The sequence below is a fragment of the Brachypodium distachyon genome, chromosome 2, assembly GCF_000005505.3.
Source record: "Brachypodium distachyon strain Bd21 chromosome 2, Brachypodium_distachyon_v3.0, whole genome shotgun sequence".
Classification (NCBI taxonomy): Eukaryota; Viridiplantae; Streptophyta; class Magnoliopsida; order Poales; family Poaceae; genus Brachypodium; species Brachypodium distachyon.
Genome location: NC_016132.3, coordinates 24,363,417 through 24,383,912, shown reverse-complemented (window position 1 = coordinate 24,383,912; position 20,496 = coordinate 24,363,417). Strand labels below are relative to the sequence as shown.

General features: G+C 53.2%; 1 protein-coding gene across 1 annotated transcript; it reads left to right on the top strand.

Moving 5' to 3' along the window:
* The first annotated feature begins 600 nt into the window (after nucleotides 1-600).
* On the top strand, nucleotides 601-18,700 carry LOC100824792. Its single transcript, XM_003566220.3, has 7 exons — nucleotides 601-927; nucleotides 1,544-1,624; nucleotides 2,074-2,108; nucleotides 17,132-17,211; nucleotides 17,645-17,728; nucleotides 17,866-17,974; nucleotides 18,288-18,700. The coding sequence occupies exons 1-7, from the start codon at nucleotides 688-690 to the stop codon at nucleotides 18,421-18,423; spliced, it is 765 nt and encodes a 254-aa protein (XP_003566268.1). The 5' UTR covers nucleotides 601-687; the 3' UTR covers nucleotides 18,424-18,700.
* Nucleotides 18,701-20,496: the final 1,796 nt, after the last annotated feature.

Here is a 20,496-nt window from a genome sequence, read left to right as displayed (position 1 = left end):
CAGATCAAGCCGTCCGACTATAGGGACACTTGTGCTTGGTGGATTCAACCCTCCAAGACGATTGACAAGGAAAGAAGACAATATTTCGGTGGGTGGTCATTTACATCACGTGGAACATTTGGAAGGGGCGTAAAGGTCATATCTTTCAAACCATGGCAGCTCCTGCCCATAGGCTTGCTTTCCACCACGGGACCGTGCCGTGAGGTTTCTTGGTGTTTTCTTGGTGTTCTTTGGTTTTTTAGTCCCCCCTATCGCTCAGCTGCGTTTGATCCATTGGGACGGTATTTCTCTCTTTCGGCTTTGACTTTTTCTCTTGATTTGACCGTGGTCGCTTGTAAATATATTTGGTTTTTCCATTCTAATATTGCATCGCAAAGCTCCGGCTTTCACGGCATAAAAACTATAATTCTTATATCCACGATAACGATATAACATGTTCTAACTTTCTCTTATTGACAAATTTATAGAACAGCTTTAACTCTAAATATATTTATTTTCTTCAATTGGTTAGCTTTTCTTTTGATTAAACTTAAAAAAGTTTAATTTTAGGCCAAATTAGAATATTTAAAAACGGAGAGTAGTTGACAGGTGACAGTTACCAGTTTTTCCGTAAAGAACAAACGCACACACGGAACCGAGCGCGATACACTTCGCCGCCGCTTACCCGCCACACAGAGCAACCCCGTGATGGCCACTCCGGTGGCTTCCTCTTCCTTCCCGCCGCACGGCCGCGCGGTTCCCTTCGGCCGGAGGGCACCGTTGCCTTCGCCGCGGCGCAGCCGCGCCCTCCCCGTCTCGGCGCTCGGCAGCGGCGAGGGAAACGAGAGGAGGATACTGGACCCGCTCGCCACGCCCTTCCAGATCCTCGGCCTCAACGCCTCGGCCGCCTACTCTGCGTCGCAGCTCAAGGCCGCCTTCCGCGCCCGGGTAAGGAACCGCTCGTTTTTATGGTGCCTCAGCAGCTTTAGCTGTTTGGTACTTGCACGCTACAAGAAATTACAGAACTAAATGTTCGTTATACCTGAAGGAATTAGCTCACATCCGTCTACCATTTAAGCATACTAAAGTAGTCTCCTTGAATTATTATGTTGGGTGAGGATTGGGAGATCCCCAAATTACCACTTTGGAACTATGCAGTGCATGACAAAAGATTGTTATATCGACTAATAAAATAGTTATTTCTCAGTCGCCTAAGAAATAACAAAACCGATAACTTATACTCCCTCCGTTCCGAAATAAGTGACGTGGATTTGTATAGATTCTTATACAAATCCACGTTATTTATTTCTGGACGGAGGGAGTAGAAGAATACACACAAACTATCCAACCCCCTAATATTATGGCGGTGAAGTTAGTTTAACAGTCCAACTCCCAAATATTTGGTCTGTGTCAAGTCGTTTCGCACAGAAAATGTAAAACTTGACTCTACTGTAGGCATGATACATTTCCATACCCTAAGCCACAAGTCCCATACTGTGTTTTTGTCCTAGCTCATCACCCCAACCTTTGTTCCAAGTGACATAACACTGAGCTCTTGTGACAGGTTAAGGAGTTCCATCCTGATGTCTGCAAGGACAAAGAGAGCGCAAATTTGATAATGAGACGAGTACTTGAGGCCTATGAGGTAACTATGCTTGCTAGATGCCTGTGTTTCGTAGAAGTTGCTTTGGGCGCTCAGTTTCAGTGCTGCTATAGCAATAACAGTAAGTAATAATCGAATCGGACCATCACAACCCACAGCCCCTAGTGTGGTCTTAAGGGTTTCTGAAAATCTTCTGTTTGATTTGTTAGCATACACTGTTAATTTGTAATTCCTATCATGTTCTTGTAACTACAACGGTTCCTATAAACAATGCCCACAATTTTAGACACAATTTATCTTGGCAAAAAAATATTCAGTACCCCTGATGTAGAGGAGGGGAACATAGTTACTGACAAAAATAGAATATATATGTAGAATTGCATGTATTCAGTTCTGTTTGTCTCTTCTTTTTCACTCTTCTTCATCTGAAATCCAAGTTATATTATCATGTTTGCATTTTGCTACTAGTCACACTGCTTCGTTTCACACAGATGTTATCTGGTAACAATGGAATGATGGTTGCAAGGTAGTGGATACTCTCTCCATCCATTTTAATAGTCGTATTAGATTTTTGTTTTTCCCATATTAGTTGTCTTATTAGGAGGTAACCTAACACTGCATCGAATTAATGCTTCGGTTTCCACTAGACTGGATGTTTAGTCGCTGCATGCACTGGACAGAATGGATGGGACGCGGCTTTGCATGCCGTGCGCTGTGGCCGGAAAGTTAGTGCATGCATGCTATTAAATTAATAACAGGGATTTGCCCCAAAGCGTTTTGAGCCCAGCAATAAATAAAGGATTGCCCATTTTTCAAGCGATTCAAGCCTTCCTTCGTGTCGTACCAGTGGCCCGCGGGGTCCCACTGATACGGGACGCGTGGATTGTCAGTGACGAAGCCCTGTTAGGAAGGCCACCCAGGAACCGGTGAATCCGGGAAGTCTGCCTCGAGGAGACGGCCTTTGGCGAAGTTAAAGCCGAGGGCCGAGTACAAGGTGCTCCTGGGACCGGGGTTCCCGGGAGGCTGAAGGAACGCCTCCCGGCAACTAGCAGGTGCGCTAGCCTGGAGGGTGCACCCTAGCAACCCGCGCTCGGACATGCAGGCGGGACCCGCAGAACAGTGTAGACAGGACAAGACGGCGGGCGCAGTGCATTTAATGCACCAACATGAGTCTTATCGGCAGGCTAGTCTTGCTGAGCAAAGCTAGGGCGACTACTCTACGAACCATTTCTTTTCTACCGTGTACAGTGGACTGGGCGCTGCATGGCGTCCAGCATGGATGAGTAAAACTGTATTCCATGCGGTCGTGACACGCATCTAGGAAACGTGTCACCCTGCATGCATAGGCACATTTGGTATCCTCTTGTATATAAAAGGAGTACCAATGCCACCGGTCAAAGGGTTCAGCTCGGTTCCAACCCAAGTGCTTAGAACATAGCACAGCGTTCACCTAAGTAGCCAGCCTGGGAACTCCCCGGGTGACTTGTACGCACTCAAACTTGTGAATACAGCTAAAAGCAGGACGTAGGGTATTATACCTCCGGGTGGTCCGAACTTGGGTAAAACTCGTGTGTCTACACCTCGTGTCTATCGCCACACCAGCGATCGCCGGAGCGATCACCTCGCCCTCCGCCAAACCGAAAAGGGGGTGCTCGGCATCCCCGGTGCCGGAGACCATGCTCCGACATCTAGCGCGCCAGGTAGGGGGCGTGCGGAAAGCTTCAGTTGAACGCCGGCGTCATCGTCGTCAACACCGGCTTCTTCGCCTACGACATCTTCAACGACTAGCTCGCCATGCCGCCCAAGAAGGCAGACGAGCCCCGGGTCGACTTGCACGACACTCTCGCCATGCGCACTCAGTCCCATGACGCTGCGCGCGCGTCACAAGCACCCTACCTGGCGCAGAAGCAGTCGCAGATGCCGCCACCACCCCCTCGGCCGTCGGCGGACAACCGGCTGAGGGGGCCTGCGGTTCCCAGCGCCGGCCCGCGATGCGCAGCGGCAACTGCGCCATGAGCACAGCGCGTCGCGTGCGACACCGACGGAGTCCCGCCCCACTCACTCGAGGGAACCGGGTAACAGGGCGGAGGGCAGCCGGTTAGAGAATCGGCAGCCTCCCGCCCAAACCCCGGCGGAAGCCATCATAGCTGCGCGTGTCATGGTACGCTACGAGCCACCGCAAGGCACGCCAGCGTACGAAGCATGGAACGCGGAACTAGACACGCTCCTTGCACTCGCCGCCTAGCAGCCGCAAGGCGAGGGCGCCCCGGCTGCTTCAGGCCGGGGGCAGAACCCGGGACGCGGAGACACGCCCCGCATCTCAAGACACGGAGAACACCCTCCCCCGGTGGGAGGGCAAGGAGGTGAGGATCCCATGGGGGGCTCGGATTCATCACCGACCATTACACGGGGTGACGCGCGAGGCGTCCTGAACGCCGTCCAGCAGGAAGACCTCCGCCAGCGCTTGGAGCGCAGGCGTCGGCGTGAAGCAGAACGCCAGCGCCCAAAGGAGCTGGAAGATGCTCCCATGGGCGCCGAGGACGGCTACCCCGCGTTCACTCGCGAGCTGCGCCGGGTGATGTGGCCCCGCAAGTTCCGAGCGCCGACGCTCGGGACGTACGACGGGACCGTGAATCCCAAGGATTTCCTCCTGACCTACACGTTGGGCATGCACGTCATTGGCGCCGACGCTAAGGTTAGGGCCAACTGGTTCCCGATGGTCCTCAAAGGATCAGCGAGGACTTGGTTGCTCAACCTGCCCGCCGGGTCCATAGCCTCTTGGGCTGACCTGCACGAGCAGTTCGTGAACGTATTCCAGGGTAGCTGCAAGTGCCCGGGAACCATGGCGAAACTGCACACGGTCGTGCAGAAACCGGGGGAGATGTTGCTGGACTTCACCAATAGGTTCTCCAACCTCTCCTACTCCATCCCTAAGGTGGAAGCGGCCGCCATCATCAACACATACGCTATCAACGTCCGAGACCCGAAGATGCGTGAGAAGCTCAACACGCACCGGATCCGGACCACAAGAGATCTCTACGCTCTCGCGCACAAGTGCGCGATGGCCGAGGAAGGACGCTTGGCGCCCGAACTTGCCGCCAAAGCAGCGGAAAACCTACCGGAGGGCTCCGGGAAGAAGAGCTCCCAGAAATGCGGCGGGAAGCAAGTGCTTGCCGCGGAGCCAGGGGCTCCCCAGAGGCCCGCCAAGAAGGCGGCGTCGGCGAGAGCATCGGGCAGCAAGCCGCCAACGGCCGCGCGCTGCCCCATCCACACATACGCCACCCATGACGCGCAGGACTGCCGCACTCTCCAGACCATCAAGGAGAAGCGCGAGTAGCGCCACGAGGAGCGCCGTGCTGTCGGGGCTTGCTTCAACTGCGGGGACATCGGGCACCTCTCTCGGGACTGCCCGAACAACCCTCGCGGCGGAGCAGGCCGGGGCGCAGCCGGCGGCGACAAAGGAGAGCCCGCGGGGGGTCGCGGTCAAGCCCGCGGCAGCAAGGACCGGCCTCCCCGGGGACGTGACAAGCCTCGCGCTAAGCAGCGCGAGGATGTCTACAGTGACGTCGACGCCGACGAGCCCGGATTCCAGGAGCCTCGCGACGTCGCCTGCATCCACGGGTGAGCATATGCTCTCACGTCTCACGCTACCGTGAAGCGGCTCACGCGTGAGGTCTGCGCCCTCCTCCCCAGCGTGGTGGCGCAGCAGCCGTTGAGGTGGTCGCATGTGCCGATCACATTCAACTCGGACGATCACCTGATCCGTCCCTTGGGTTCAGGGGTGCTACCCCTCTTGGTGTCACCGATCATAAACAATGTGACGGTGACCAAGGTTCTGGTGGACAGCGGGGCAAGCCTCAACCTGCTGTCCGCCAAGCTGGTGGAAAAGCTTCAGCTGCCCCTGGAGCAGATGAAGCCCACCGACCCGTTCCGGGGGATCAACCCCGGAGTGGTGCAGCCCATGGGGCGAATCATGCTCCCGATGACCTTTGGTTCTCGGGAAGCGTTCCGGACTGAGCACATCATTTTCGATGTGGCTCACACCCCGTTGCCGTACAACGGGATCATTGATCGGCCAGCGCTGATCAAGTTCATGGCGGCAACGCATGGCGCCTACGACGTGATGAAGATGTCGTCAACACACGGCGTTCTCTCCATCAAGTGCGACCTGAAGGACGCTGCTTGGTGCGTGGGCGAGGTCATGAAGCCCTCCGCAGTGGCGGATCCTGGCGATTACGACGTTGCCGGGAGAGAGGATCCACTTGCGGGTGAACAACCCGCACAAAAGAAGGCGCGAGCCGCTCCCGGGCAGGATGCCGGGGGCAGCTCCAGCTCCAGCCCGCGCGTAAGCAAGGGCACGAAGCTGAAGGAGGAGGGCACCAAGGTCAAGAAGGTACCCCTGCATGATGGCAACGAGGCACGCACCGTCTCCATCGGTGCGAGCCTCGACGACAAATAGGAAAGCGCCCTCGTCGCCTTCCTCCGGGAGAACGCTGACGTGTTCGCTTGGGAGCCGTCAGATCTTCCCGGAGTCCCTAGGGAGGTGATCGAGCATCGGCTGGCGGTGCGGCCGGGCGCGCGGCCCGTCAAGCAGAAGGTTCGCTGGCAAGCACATGAACGCAAGGACTTCATCCAGCAGGAAGTGGAGAAGCTCAAGAACGCCGGGGCAATCAGGGAAGTGTTGTACCCCACTTGGTTAGCAAACCCTGTTGTAGTCCCTAAAGCTGGAAATAAATTGCGCATGTGTGTAGATTTTACTGATCTTAACCGTGCATGTCCAAAGGACCCCTTCCCAGTACCCCGTATCGATCAAATAGTAGATTCTACGGCATGTTGTGAGTCTTTGTGCTTTCTAGACGCCTTCTCCGGCTACCATCAGATTAAGATGGCAGTCGAAGATGAGGAGAAAACAACGTTCATCACCCCGGTTGGCTGCTACTGTTACACATGGATGCCTTTCGGGTTGAAGAACGCGGGCTCGACATTTCAGCGCGCATTGCACGAGTGTCTGGGACCCCAGCTAGGCCGGAACATCGAGGTCTACATGGACGATATCGTCGTCAAGTCGCGGCGTAGGGACTCGCTCGTCGACGACCTGCAGGAGACGTTCAACAACCTCCACAGGATCAAGCTCAAGCTTAACCTTGAGAAGTGCACGTTCGGTGTGGACTCGGGACACTTGCTGGGCTTTTTGGTCTCTCACAGGGGAATCGAAGCCAACCCACAGAAGATCGAGGCGATCGAGAAGATGGAGGCACCTCGCAAGGTTAGAGATGTCCAGCGCCTCAACAGGTGCATTGCGGCGCTTGGGCGTTTCATCTCAAGGCTGGGCGAGCGAGCCCTACCTTTCTTCAAGGTGATGAAGAAGAAGGGTCCAATCAGTTGGACCCCCGAGGCGGAAGCGGCGTTCCAGGACTTGAAGAGGTACCTGAAGTCGCCGCCGGTTCTCGTCGCCCCCAAGCCGGGCGAGCCATTGCTGCTGTACCTAGCAGCGACAGACCAGGTAGGTAGCTCCGTGCTCGTTGCCGAGAGGGAAGAGCAAGTCCCGGGGGCTGAGGCGGAAGGGCCGGGGAGCCCCAGGTGAGCCTAAGGAACCCCCGGCTACCTCCTCTGCCCCTGGATCTGAGGGACAGCCCACGCAGGCTGCCCCCCGCAAGCGGCTAGTGCAGCATCCCGTGTACTTCATTAGCACGGTGCTGCGCGATGCCCGGGTGCGGTACCCGCAGGTCCAGAAGTTTCTGCTTGGGATCCTGCTCGCTTCAAGGAAGTTGCGCCATTACTTTTAGGCGCACATCATCACGGTGGTGTCGGGGTTCTGCTTAGAGAGGGCCCTCACCAACCGTGAAGCCATCGGGAGAGTGGCCGAGTGGAGGATGGAGCTGGCAGAGTTCGGGCTGCGTTTCGCCAACACCAAGAGCATCCAGAGCACCGCTCTCGCTGATTTTGTCGCAGAGTGGACGTCAACAGGCATAGAGGGAGAAGAGCCGGAGGCGAGCCTTCCCGGCAGATTGGACGAAGGGTACCGGGTCATGTACTTCAACGGCGCCTTCTGCTTGCAGGGCGCCGGTGCCGGAGTGGTGATCGAGTCGCCCACTGGAGACCAGCTCAAGTTCGTGATACAGCTCGACTTCACCAACTCCACGGCAGAGTACGCGGGACTGCTTGCCGGGCTACGCGTGGCAATCGCCCTAGACATCAAGCGCTTGGTTGTTCGCGGAGACTCCCAACGCGTGATCAACCAGGTAAACAAGGACTATGACTGCCGTCAGATGGCAGCGTACGTGGAGGAAGTGCGAAAATTGGAGTCCAAGTTCAAAGCACTTCGATTTGAGCACATAAAGCACAAGGACAACTCTGTTGCGGATGAACTGTCGCAGCAAGGTGCCTCCTGTGGTGTTCGTGCAGAGGCAGTCGAAGCCCTCTGTCGACCCCAAGACGGTTGCCGGGGAAGCCCCTCCGGCAACACAGGGTGACCCTGCAGCTGCAGGGGACTGTGCCGCCAAGTTGGTGGCATATACTAGCCGGGAGTCACCACCCTGGGGGACGAATATTATTCGCTACCTCAGGGACGGGACCCTCCCAGAAGAAGACATTGCCGCGGAGCGAGTAGCCTGACAAGCTAAGATGTACGTCCTGGTGGACGGAGAACTCTACCGGAGGCGTCCTAACGGAGTCATGCTCCTCTACATGCCCCAGGAGGAAGGGCGCGCGTTGCTGGAAGATATACATCGAGGCACATGCTCACACCATGTGGCCTCCAGGGCACTAGATGGGAAAGCATTCCGGCACGGCTTCTATTGGCTGACAACACTAGCCGATGCCGAACAATTAGTCAAGACATGTGAAGCATGCCAGTTTCACGCCAAGAAGAGCAACCAATAGCGCAAGCCCTGCAAGTCATCCCATCCTCGTGGCCGTTCGCGGTCTGGGGGCTGGACATCGTCGGCAAGCTACCGAGAGCAGTTGGTGGCTACGAGTACCTGCTTGTGGCCATCGACAAGTTCTCGAAGTGGGTCGAGGTGGAGCCTGTCCGAGCCGTCACGGCACAGGCAGCCGTCAAGTTCTTCAAAGGCATTGTGTGCCGGTTTGGTGTGCCTAACGGCATCATCACCGACAACGTCACGCAATTCACTAGTGCGGTGTTCCAAGCTTACTGCGAGGACATGGGCACTAAGATTCACTTTGCCTCTGTTGCTCATCCGAGGAGCAATGGGCAAGTTGAGCGAGCCAACGCAGAAGTGCTGCGGGGGCTCAAGAAGAGAACCTTTGACAAGCTCAAGGGCCACGGGAAACATTGGGTTGAAGAACTCCAACCCGTGCTGTGGTCACTACGGACCACACCGAGTCGGGCGACGGGTCAAACTCCGTTTACCCTCGTCTACGGGGCAGAAGGTGTTCTGCCCCTCGAGCTCAAGTATGGGTCACCTTGCGTACGGCGACAAGAGCCAACACACGCAGAGGATTGATGACCTTACCTTCATCAAGGAGATTCGATGCCGGGCTACTGTACGAGCTGCAAGCTACCAGCAGGGACTCCGTCGTTATCACGGCAGGAGAGTCCGTCCCCGGGGGCTCAAGGTTGGAGACCTCGTCCTGCGCCGGATACAAGGAACAAAGGCCGAGAACAAGTTGACTCCAATCTGGGAAGGCCCTTTCCGGGTAGTCCAGGTGACCAGACCGGGGGCTGTCCGGCTGGAAACCGAAGAAGGCTTGCCGGTGCCCAATTGTTGGAACATTGAGCACCTACGCAAGTTCTACCCGTGAAACGGTGGCGCCTTACCCACGGGTGACATTGCGGCAGCATGCCTCTTTAAGCTAGTGAAGCTGGGCAAGGCCTGATTATAATCCGCTAGCACAAAGTTGAATAAAGATAAGTGTTGCATTGGTAAATATTGTGCTTTGTTGATTGTGAATGCTTCTGTCTCCTGCTCTGGGTGCACAGAATTGTCTCCTCATCCTTGGCTGTGAGCAGGGGGCTGCCGGAACCCTGAAAACCAAGCTCGTTGCCGGGACGCCCCGGAACGAGGTCTAGCAGTTGCCGGACCCGTACGCAACGTGCTACGTGCAAGCGAGGCACAGTGGAAATGTAAAGATGCTCACAACCAGGTTTGAGGTCGACTCTTCTGTGCCCGGGGCCTGGGAAGCTGGAGGTTATCCAGTTTATACTGTTTTTCGTACATTTCAAAATTTTCTTTTGCTATGTACCTTGGGCACTGCAAGAATCTGACATGCAGGATAGAGATAAGGCAAAGGCACACTGTGATGCTCGTGGGGTGGTCACGGGTGTCGTCGTCTTGCGAGTAAGTTGTACATATATAGCAATTACTTCGAGGCTTGGTGCAGGAAACTGAGACAAGGCCAGGGCCTCCACGTGGCGACGGGTGGTCCCGGGCGTGTGGAGACAAGAGCAGCGCTATGGCTATTTAAGGAAACCAGAGCAAGTGCAACACGAGCAACGGGCAAGAAGGCAAGGGATGTCGCAGAGAGGCGATGGTGGTCCATCCCTCTGCGCTTGTCGCTGAGGGTGTTCTCACCATCGCGGCCCTGCCACATCTTTTACGAAACGACACCAGAAATGGTGATGAGACAAGCGAGAGGCGTCGTAAAGACGCGGTGGTGGTGCATGCCTCCGCGGCCCCAAGGGTGCTGCCGGAGGGTGCACGGCCACCGCGTCCTTGCCATGGCTCTCAACAAGGTGCAGCGAGTCCAAAAAGAATGGGAAGCTAAGTATCTCATTTGGGTCCTTGGTTTTTCCTTTAGTAACGCGGCTTGCTGAGGTAAGGTCGGTCCCCGTGTTGCTGGAGCGTGGGAAGGACGCTTGCGGGGTGAGGACGCCCCCCACACGTGGCTCGCGGGTCCGTCCCGGAGGCGTGCGCGCTGGGGTAGTTAACCCGCAGATGGAGTGACCAGCCGCTGATGTTTGGTCCTAGGTCGGCATCACGGGTCCGTCCCGGGTCCCTAGTCTGGCTACGCATGTAGTTGGCGAGTCCCCGAATACGCAAGGCTAAAGCACGAGAAGGACAAAGCCCCTCCCCGGCAAGCTAGTCTTAGGCAAAGAAGCAAGAGAAAGTAGCATTGGATATATATTGAAGCTTGAGCAAAACGAGTTAACGAGTAACACTGATAATGACAAGGGAAAGATAACATAAAAAAGCTCTAAGGCGCCATGCGCCGCTTGCAGGAAAATAAAAAGGAAGGAAACAAACTATGTGGGAGGTGCTCCCGGGGCAGCTACGTCGGTGTCAGGGGCATCCTCGGCATCGGCGGCTTCCTCTTCGTCGACCTTTGCCCTGCATCTGCGCCACCATCTCATCCACGACACCCTGCACCGCCTCCCGGTGGGTCTTGACCTCTTCCTCGTCAGACCAGGCGTCGAAGACCAACTCGAACGGGAAGTCAGGGTGCCCGGCGACCTGCTCGGCCGCAAGGCCGACTTGCCGGTCCCCGAAGGCCGTGACACAGCTCTGCAGGCCGCTCAGCCGGCCGACGAAATCCGCGAAGAACGAAGTGAAGCTCGCGATGTCTGTCCCGTCGAAGGAAGCCACAGGGATGTCGAACCCCTGCAGCGCCTCCACCGCCAAGTCGGCCAGCTTCTTCAGCCTGGCCACCTCCCCTGTCCTGCGGGCCCGCAGCTCGGTGCACGCACCGCAAGCTTCCTGGGCCTGTAGCTTGTGCTCGCGGCACTCGGAGTTCAGCCTACCGATCTCCGACGCCTTCCTGGTGTTGTCGTCATCGACCAGCCGGAGTTCCTGCCGCACCGTGTCTAGCTCGCCTTGAAGGGACGAGCTGGCATCTTGGGCGGCCTTAAGCGGCCCCGCAAGCTCGCGCTCCCGGGAGCGGGCCTGGTCATGCAGCTCCTTCTCCCGACACGCGGAGGCTTTGGCTGCTGTTGCAGCCGCCGTCTCCAGCTCTCCGACCTCGCGGCGGAGACGTTGGATCTCTAGGATGTAGCCGGACAGTAAGTCCGTCTTCTCTCGGAGACGCCCTTGGAACGAGTCCAGGGCCGCCTGGTGCTCCTCCTCGCTCTTGGTGTGTGTGGGCTTTTCCAGCTCGAGCTCCCGCTGGTGCTCTTGCTGGAAATCGCACAGCTGCTGGAGGACCTGCGCCTCTGGCACCCCTGGCACGATAGGCGCTGCTCCGGCTTGCCGCGCTTGCTGGAGCTCCTCCCGGAGCCGCTGCAGCTCGGTGCGCTGCTCCTCCGCCTCGCGTCGCGCTGCGCCCAGTTCCGCCACTACGCGGGCATGGTGCTGCTGCGCGTCGTTGAAGAAATCGACGAACATCCCCTGCTGCTGCTGGATGTTGTCAATCACTTGGTGTCCCTGCTGGAACACGCTGGGGTCGAAGGTGATCCGACCCCAAGTCCGCCTGGCGAGCTCCCCTGCTCCCGGGCTGAAGGCGGCTCCGGCGGAGGAGGAGGACCTTGCCGCGACCGTCTGCGACCCCGAGGGCGCGTCGGGATTTGATGGCGCGCCCCCGGCCTGGCCAGGCCCCGCTGCTCCTTGCTCGTCCGAAGGGGCAAGTTGGGGGCTCGGGGGCTTCTCCAGATCACCACCACCCGCCCCAGCTGGTGGAGGCTGCTTTGTGTCGCCCGCCTCAGACAGCGCCCCCTGCGTGGCGTTGCCTATGGTAGCAATCACGGCCCTGGCAGGCGCCGTGACTGATTGCTGAAGAGCTCCGACGGAGGCAACCTCCGCCGGACCTTTGTCGTCGTCCTCGCCAGTGAGGTCGATCACCCGCACCTCTGTAGGCGCGGGCGCAGCCGGAACCCCTCCGGCGGCCGCACGAACGGCACCTGCGTCAGGCGCGCGCGAATAGGTAAAGGAAGTGTTCGAACTTGCACGTACTTGCCGCCGGGCCGGTGCCCTGCGAGCTCGAATCAGGGATCCTTGGGTCCCCAGCGGCCGCTGCCGCCGTCATAGCCGCTGCGTCAGCAACGCTTGGTCGCCGCCGCCCGATGCCGGGCGAGGCTTCTTGGTTGGGGCTACCGGCGACGCACTGGTCTGCCCCCTCTTCCTCGACGAACTGGAAAACGCAAAAAAAATAGGTTTGTCAGGCACAAAATAATCTCGCGAAGTCAAAGCCGTTCTGAACAACCTTGGACTTACCCCGCAGGCTTGAGCTTGAGCACCCTGTCCGCCAGGATGTTCCTCGCCGGAGGGCCGCTTCGCACGGGGGGAGCTGTTGGAGTCACCGGGGTGGTCGGGGCGGCTGCTCCAGCCGCGTCGCCGTGAGGCTCCTGAGGCTACGGGCTGGCCTCCTGCCTGCTCGCCCGCTCTGCCGCGGACCGCCTCACCAGGGGGACGTCGTCTTCCTCGTCGTCCTCCTTTGACGCGACCCCGCTGGCTGCCGGGGGAGCATCGTCGTCGCTGAGGTCTCCTCCGACGCCCAACGAGGAGTCGTCGGAGTCCAAGCCCTCTGCCCTGGCGGAGGTCTGGCCTTGGCCCCCTTTCCCCAAGCCGGCAGCCGGCTCCTTGCCCCTCTAGGGCTTGGGCTGCGGGGGGGAGGGTTGCGCCGAGGGGTCCTCCACGATCCCCCACTCGTCGCAGAGTGGGAGATCCCGGGCTCCCGGGTTCAGGATCCCGGCGTGGAGCAGGGGCGCTCCAAGCGGGGGCAGCCGGTAACGTTCGTCCTCGCCGGTGATACCCTTCACCCAGAACTGCACTTCCTCCGAGAGGAGGTCCGTGCGTTGCAGCCAGGTCCGGTCGCCGGCCCCGGTGTACATCCACGCCGGATGCGAGCGCCGCTGCAGGGGGGCCATGCGCCTCCCGATGAAGGGGCGCGCCACATCCGTGTCCGTGAGCCCAGCCTCGCGGAGCACCTTGATCTTCGCATAGATTGGGGCCAGCTCCTCGTCTTTCTGGTCGCGAAGCGTCCAGTCCTCAGAGCCCTTTGAAGGCTCGAGGGGCTCCTCGTGGAACTCCTGGAGCTCATCAGTGCGCACCCAGCACCAGTCGCAGCGCCATTCATGCTCGATTTTTTTCTTCCCCAGCTCGATGAACTCCGACTTGATCCTGTCACGGAATCGGAACACTACCCCCGAGGACAGGGGAGCCTTCTTCTCCCCCCTCGGGTAGTAGTAGTGGCGGAATAGCGCCACCGACGCCATCACCCCCACGAACGCGATACAGAGGTGTTGGAAAACAACCAATGTGAAGAACGACGTGGGGTGAAGCTGCGCCATGATGAGCCCGTAGGTCTCCATGATGGCTGAAAGGAAGTAGGAGTGCGGCGGCACGAACCCGGCAAGGATGAACCTCCCGAAGATCCGGAAGTAGTGCCCGTCGTGCTTCGCACCGACAGGGAGGACCCGCGTCGGCCCGTGCTCGTTGTGCTTGGTGGCGAGCGCCAAGACTAGCTTGTCGACTCCCTCGCTGTTGTACCCGGGGGAGAAGAAAGCGAATTTAGCCCGCATTTCGTCATCCTTCCGGGCTCTGTCCGACAGCTCCTTCTTGCCGGCCTTTTGCGCTATTCCCCTTTGCTGGTGCTCCCCTTGGGACGGTTTTGGCCCTTGGAAGACATCGGCGGAGGTGGAGAGGTGATTTGGTCGGAGTTGGGGCGCGGGGAGCTTGGGAGGAGGCAATGGCAGGAGCGAGAGACAATGGGGAGTGCCCGCCGCCGGCCTTGGATTTGTCGGGGCTGGCAGACTGCAACGGACACCCCCACGATCGACAGTAAAGAGCCCTAAAGAATCAGAGATTAAGAGGGGGGTGTGCGACGTGGCCTTAACTCTCTGGTGATTAAGGGAGATAAGGCATGAAATCGTGCGCCCGACCGTTTCGTTTGCAGAAGTGGAACTATAAATGCGGCCCGCGAGGCCGGGTGCCAGGGAGTTTTCCCTTTGGGACCCACGCGTCGGATAGGGCGTAGCCCGGCAACCGACCGAGGATAGCACTTGCAGGGAGCTTCAAGGCTGCCGGCACACGCCCGGGGGCTACTGTCGTACCAGTGGCCCGCGGGGTCCCACTGATACGGGACGCGTGTGTCGCCAGTGACGATGCCCCATTAGGAAGGCTACCCGGGTAGCGGTGAATCCGGGAAGCCTGCCTCGAGGAGACGGCCTTTGGCAAAGTTAAAACCGAGGGCCGAGTACAAGGTGCTCCCGGGAACCCCGGTCCCGGGAGGCCGAAGGAACGCCTCCCAGCAACTAGCAGGTGCGCTAGCCGGGAGGGTGCACCCCAGCAACCCGCGCTCGGGCATGCAGGCGGGACCCGCGGAACAGTGAAGACGGGACAAGACGGCGGGCGCAGTGCATTTAATGCACCGACAGGAGTCTTATCGGCAGGCCTAGTCTTGCTGAGCAAGGCTAGGGCGACTATCCTACGAACCATTTCTTTTCTACCGTGTACAGTGGACTGGGCGCTGCATGGCGTCCAGCATGGATGAGTAAAAATGTATTCCATGTGTCCGTGACACGCGTCTAGGAAACGTGTCACCCTGCATGCATATGCACATGTGGTATCCCCTTGTCTATAAAAGGAGGACCAATGCCACCGGTCAAAGGGTACAGCTCAGATCCAACCCAAGTGCTTAAAACATAGCACAACGTTCACCTAAGTAGCCAGCCCGGGAACTCCCCGGGTGACTTGTACGCACTCAAACTTGTGAATACAGCTAAAAGCAGGACGTAGGTTATTACACCTCCGGGTGGCCCGAACCTGGGTAAAACTCGTGTGTCTACACCTCGTGTCTATCGCCACGCCGGTGATCGCCGGAGCGATCACCTCGCCCTCCGCCGAACCAAAAAGGGGGTGCTCGGCATCCCCGGTGCCGGAGACCGTGCTCCGACACTTGGTATCTATGTTAACTCTAATACGACTTATAAAATGGGAAGGACGGAGTACTTCATACTTCCATCAGCTTGTATTTTTAACAAATGATGCAATGCTGGTTTTAGCATCTCTAGCTTTGTAACTTGAAATAAAGGAACCTTGTTGCAAATCATTGGCATTCCATAAGAATCATGTTTGATTCCGAGGAAAACAAATTGGCGGGAATTAAAAACTCATCTTTAACTTGCAAAACACACTTAAATTGCAAAGAAAAGATAAATATCCTTCAATAATCATGAAATATTTATGGAAGCTTCACTAATGTTACAGGAGACTCTCCCTAAATTTTCATGAAGTTTGAATGATTTAAATCTTGCCCAATTTGTAACTGTAATACTCCCTCCGTCCCAAAATAAGTAACTTGGATTTGTATGGATTTTGCCAATTAAATTAATCGGCAGATCTGAGATCTATAAAAATTGCCTTACTTCACTCTGTTGAAATCTACTGAAAATGGTTTGCTAGTCTTCCAATAATAGTAGGAAGCTACCGAAAATTCTCATAATTTTATAAATCACATACTTGTAGTTCAACTCAAAATTTAATAAAATGGGGTTTGCATTTTTTTGGGTGACATTAAGCATATGCATCAATGCTACGCTCCTAAATCAACAAGTCTATGGTGACACCAACCCCCAAAAGATGTTAATCCACTGATCATTTGGCCGCAGAAAGGGGCAGATACTGACCTTGCACCTGTACTGTTTCTGCTGAAAGTCACGGTATTCCTTGTACCTGGTATATTCCGGGTACCAATGCTACCAGTTACCGGCACAGGCGTGAACAAGAAGATTGGGAAACCCCAATACATCAATGCACCACATAAGTCGCATGACCTGGCTAGGCATCTGGAAAAGAAGAGAAATGTAAAGCATTAGAAACGTCTGAGATAGTGATGCAACCTCACATGAAGTACTGTAAGACCTACCAAAGCCTGAAATATTCTACTAGTTGAAAACTGCCTGAAATTTTTCGATAGAAACTTCATGAAAGCTTTTGCATTTTCTCAAAAATAAATTATTGGAAGATATTTTCAATAGATTTTAACCGAGTGAAGTCCCTCAACTTAATAGCTCTCGGTTCTGCTATTTAATTGATTAGAGTTTGACAAATTGGTTGGAAAGATTTACATCATTCAAACTTCATGAAAATTTGTTCTTAGCACAGTGAATGAAACAACTCTGAATCTCTGATGATTCCTGGGAATATTTACAATTGCGAACTACATATATAGTAGAATTCTGAATTATAGTGGACAATAGTATAATATGCTACAGTGTAATGGGGTTGCCTGAGAATATTTATGAGAAACAGGAAGGGGCACCTCTAGATCTTAGGGACTTCGCGAATGGTACATAACGAAAGGCTGATTACGTAAGTTGTTTGTAGTAGACATGTGCTTATTAACATTTCCTAGAATTAGAGGTCAATAGAAAACATGTGTATTATGCTATGCACATTTGCTTGTATGTGCCAGAAATCTATTCTGCTTGTTATGACCAGTAAACTCATTCAATATAACCTGGTAGTGTTTTGTGGACTTAGATGCTTATCTTATCTCTTGATCCATGGTCCAAAGTCCAAACCAAATGCTGCATCTACATTTGTCCCCTTTTATAAAAAAATTAGTAAGAAAAAAAATGATTTCCACAATTACGCACAAATTTAACTACGTTTTAACAAAATCCAACTTCTCTGTATATGTTTAAATGTTGTGCAGGAACAATATTGACCCATTTGATGAACCTGAGTGTGAAGCTTGCGACATATTTGTCAACGAACTACTATGTATTGGCGCTGGTACTTGACAAAATCATATTGTTTCTCCGTCTTGTTACCAAATTTTTTTTTATTCTGCAATTGGCGTGAAGGATGATGTTTGGTGCTAATACTAAGTGTTTGTATTGGCACTGAGAAACTATTTTTAACGGAAGCACATCATTTCTCTAATAATGCTTGCTTTCAAGGGACTGATACCCATACCCTGCTAATTGATCTACTTGTATAAGATACACTTTTTATTTGAACAACACAGTGTTGTTTTCTTTAGAATTTGCACATATTAGCCGTTAGGTATGGTATTGCATTTATTTGTTCAAGCAACTGAGTTTAGTCGGTTTCCTTGTTTATCGAGTTGTACACTTCCTTGCGGAGTAAATACAAATCACATGTATGACTTGACATGTTTTATCAACTTGATCTAATAATTGGTGATTGTTGATATTTTCTCCAGGATGCCCATATTCTTGTGTTAAAAGGGCACCTCATGCATTTGCATATGCCGAGGACATAGGTACAGCTCGTGCAATATCTCAAGGTAGGTTAAACTGCCATTTGGCTTAACTGGGAACCATGTAGCTTCACACTTGCAATATTTGCTAGTGCCCTTGTAAATTTATTTAAGCTCTCAATCATTTTTTTTTCTATGATATAATGTAACCTTTTATTTTTAAGGTATTGGTGACAGTTACCTTGTTGAACTTGCTGTTGGGCAGTGTCCAAGAAAGTGCATATACTATGTGACACCTTGCCAACGTACTATTTTGGAGGATGTTCTTGCTAGGTAAGTGTTACCCTCTGTGAACTGAGATAGCTTTACAGGTTACCAAGGGGAATATCTAACTACTTCTTCTCTCTTTCATGGGTTTCCTATAATTCCAAATTTCGTTTTATCTATGTTTTGTCACTTAGCATGTGAAACAGAGGTTATATTCCGTTGATCACACTTTTCACGAGAAAAGTATTAGTCGGATGTAGTCCCTACCCACAAAAAATATTAATCAGATGCATTATACTTTTTTTTTTTTTTTTTTTGCTTTAGAGTCACTGTGGTTAATCGTTTCCCCTCTTGCCCCCATGCGGCTGTATGTCCACAGCGTGTTGATGACGCCACACGACCTCTCTGAAGCAGCAGTTCTGGACTCACTCACATCTAAAGCGATGTTCGAGAATAACAGGTACAAGCCCAAAAGGGAAACAAAATCATCTTCTGACTATGTTGATTGGCTGTGATCAGCTCCAGAACAACCACCAATCTCCGTCAGTCTCACCAGATTGTTCAGTCATGTACTGTGATGAACATGTCGTTATTGTGCTGTATATATGTACATAACTGTAGTATGCAGGGCAAAGTATTTTCCTTTCTGAAATTTGGTAGAGCAAACTGTTTGTGTTAAGAAGCCCAATTAACCCTTCTACATATCAGCCACCCATAGTGGCGTTGGAATGGTCAATTATGAACAGACTATTGTACACAAAAACTATGAACAAGTTCAATTTTGAACGGTCAGGCTTCGGGGAGTGACAGAAAGAAAGACAGAGAACGGAACATAGTTTTTCTTCTTAATTAACTCACTGAGTCGACAAATAAACCCTTTTCTTATGGGAAAAAGTGAAGCCTACTCACATCCATGCAAAAAAAGAAAAGAAAAAGAAAACTACTGCCTCAGGTTCATAGAAAGAAGACAGTCATTCTCTCCAAAACATGATTTTGACAATTAGTTTATGTTATTTATGCATTTGTAATATTCAATAAAATAATTTGCACCTATAGTTAACAAGTAGTATTAAATATGAATATTCAAAAGGATTTAAATGGTTTGACCATGACGGAAAAGGTCATGTTTGAGATGGAGTCTGGGATTCAAAGTTGAAGTTGGTTCGATAGTGACTCCATATCAGTCAGGTCCAAAAGAGTGAAATGCACTAATGGTGAGTGAACTTAGCATGGGGAACAATTTTAGGCTGTTTGGTTGCTACCCTGAGCATCGTGACTGACAAAATCGGGTGCCCGAAGTGAGCCTGAGATGTTGAGTCTTCTTTTTGCCTGGTCAGGCAGCCTTACAAGATAAACGTTTGGTTCGTGCCTGACCTGCTAGAAAGTGTTTAACATATTAAATAGTAATAAATGGAGCTGCATTCTGACATGGCAGAGCTTTGAAAGCTGCTGCTGCCCACCCCCGTCTTAAATTAAATGGGATTTGCATCTCAGGCTGCTGCCGGCTGTGTCCAGGCCTTCGAATTCTTGGGCCTGAACCAGGCTAACGACGCTGCCTGTTGTCAGGCCAGGTTGTCAGGCCAGGCAAGCATTTGATCCTCCAGGACGGCAACCAAACACAGCTCAGGCATGTCTCAGGGAGCTATTCTTGAGGGCACCAACCAAACAGGTCCTTAGTACACGAAGTTGCAAATCTTATATTTGACACCATGCAAAACTTGACATGGGGGAAATTTAAGTCCAAATCTCCTCTTGTGGGCCAAAAATCGCCATCCTAGCAAGTGATTTGGTCCCAAGCCAGCCTAGGCCTTGGCCCCTCCTAAGATTTGCAATTTCTAGTTAAACCCCTTTATAATCATTGCAATTTAATCATGTAAGCTTCATATTTTTATGTTTTGGCCGTCCTAATAAATTACTCCTTCTATTCTGGCCCTCCCTATATTTTTTTCCTGCCTCCGCCCCTATTTGGCGGGAGGAGATGACCAAGGAGTATGTACGATTTCATCATCGACTGTGTCCATGGCTCACCTCTTAGCCATGTAGTGGGTGGAGCTAGCGTTGAGATATGGATGAATTGAGACGATGAACAAAAAAATATGAAGTGGAGTTCGATTTCGTTGAAGGAGGACAACACCTTCGCGGTTGCAACTAGAGACCTATGACTTATTTGGTTTACATGATTTTAAAATCACACGAGTAGAAAACGTAGATGATCGGTTTGTCATGCACACTTCACTACTTAGAAATGAATCCTTAAGGATTAGGTTAATCTGTGTTAATCCTTAGACATCTAGCATCTCTATTCCCGTGAAACAAATGCTAGACAGAAATAATTCTCTAAAGTTTAAAATCCTCTAAAAATCATACAAACTGAATAAGCCACTGTAGGAGGGGTGAGAGACGCCGCCACCATAGGAGCTAGAGATTCCATGGGGCCAATTCTTTCTTGAATCTTAAGTGTGCCAATTTTGTCCATGATTGTTGATATATAAAATCCTCTGTGCCAAGTTCATGATGCGAAATCCAAGATTTTCAGCTTGGTGTAAAAGTCTGTCAATTTTCAGCTTGGAGTATTTCACTTTTCCAAA

Coding starts and splice junctions, on each gene's coding strand:
- LOC100824792 (XM_003566220.3), top strand. CDS start 688: ATGGCCACTCCGGTGGCTTCCTCTTCCTTCCCGCCGCACGGCCGCGCG. Junction 1,625..2,073: donor GAGTACTTGAGGCCTATGAG/GTAACTATGCTT, acceptor CGTTTCACACAG/ATGTTATCTGGTAACAATGG. Junction 17,729..17,865: donor AGCTCGTGCAATATCTCAAG/GTAGGTTAAACT, acceptor TTTATTTTTAAG/GTATTGGTGACAGTTACCTT.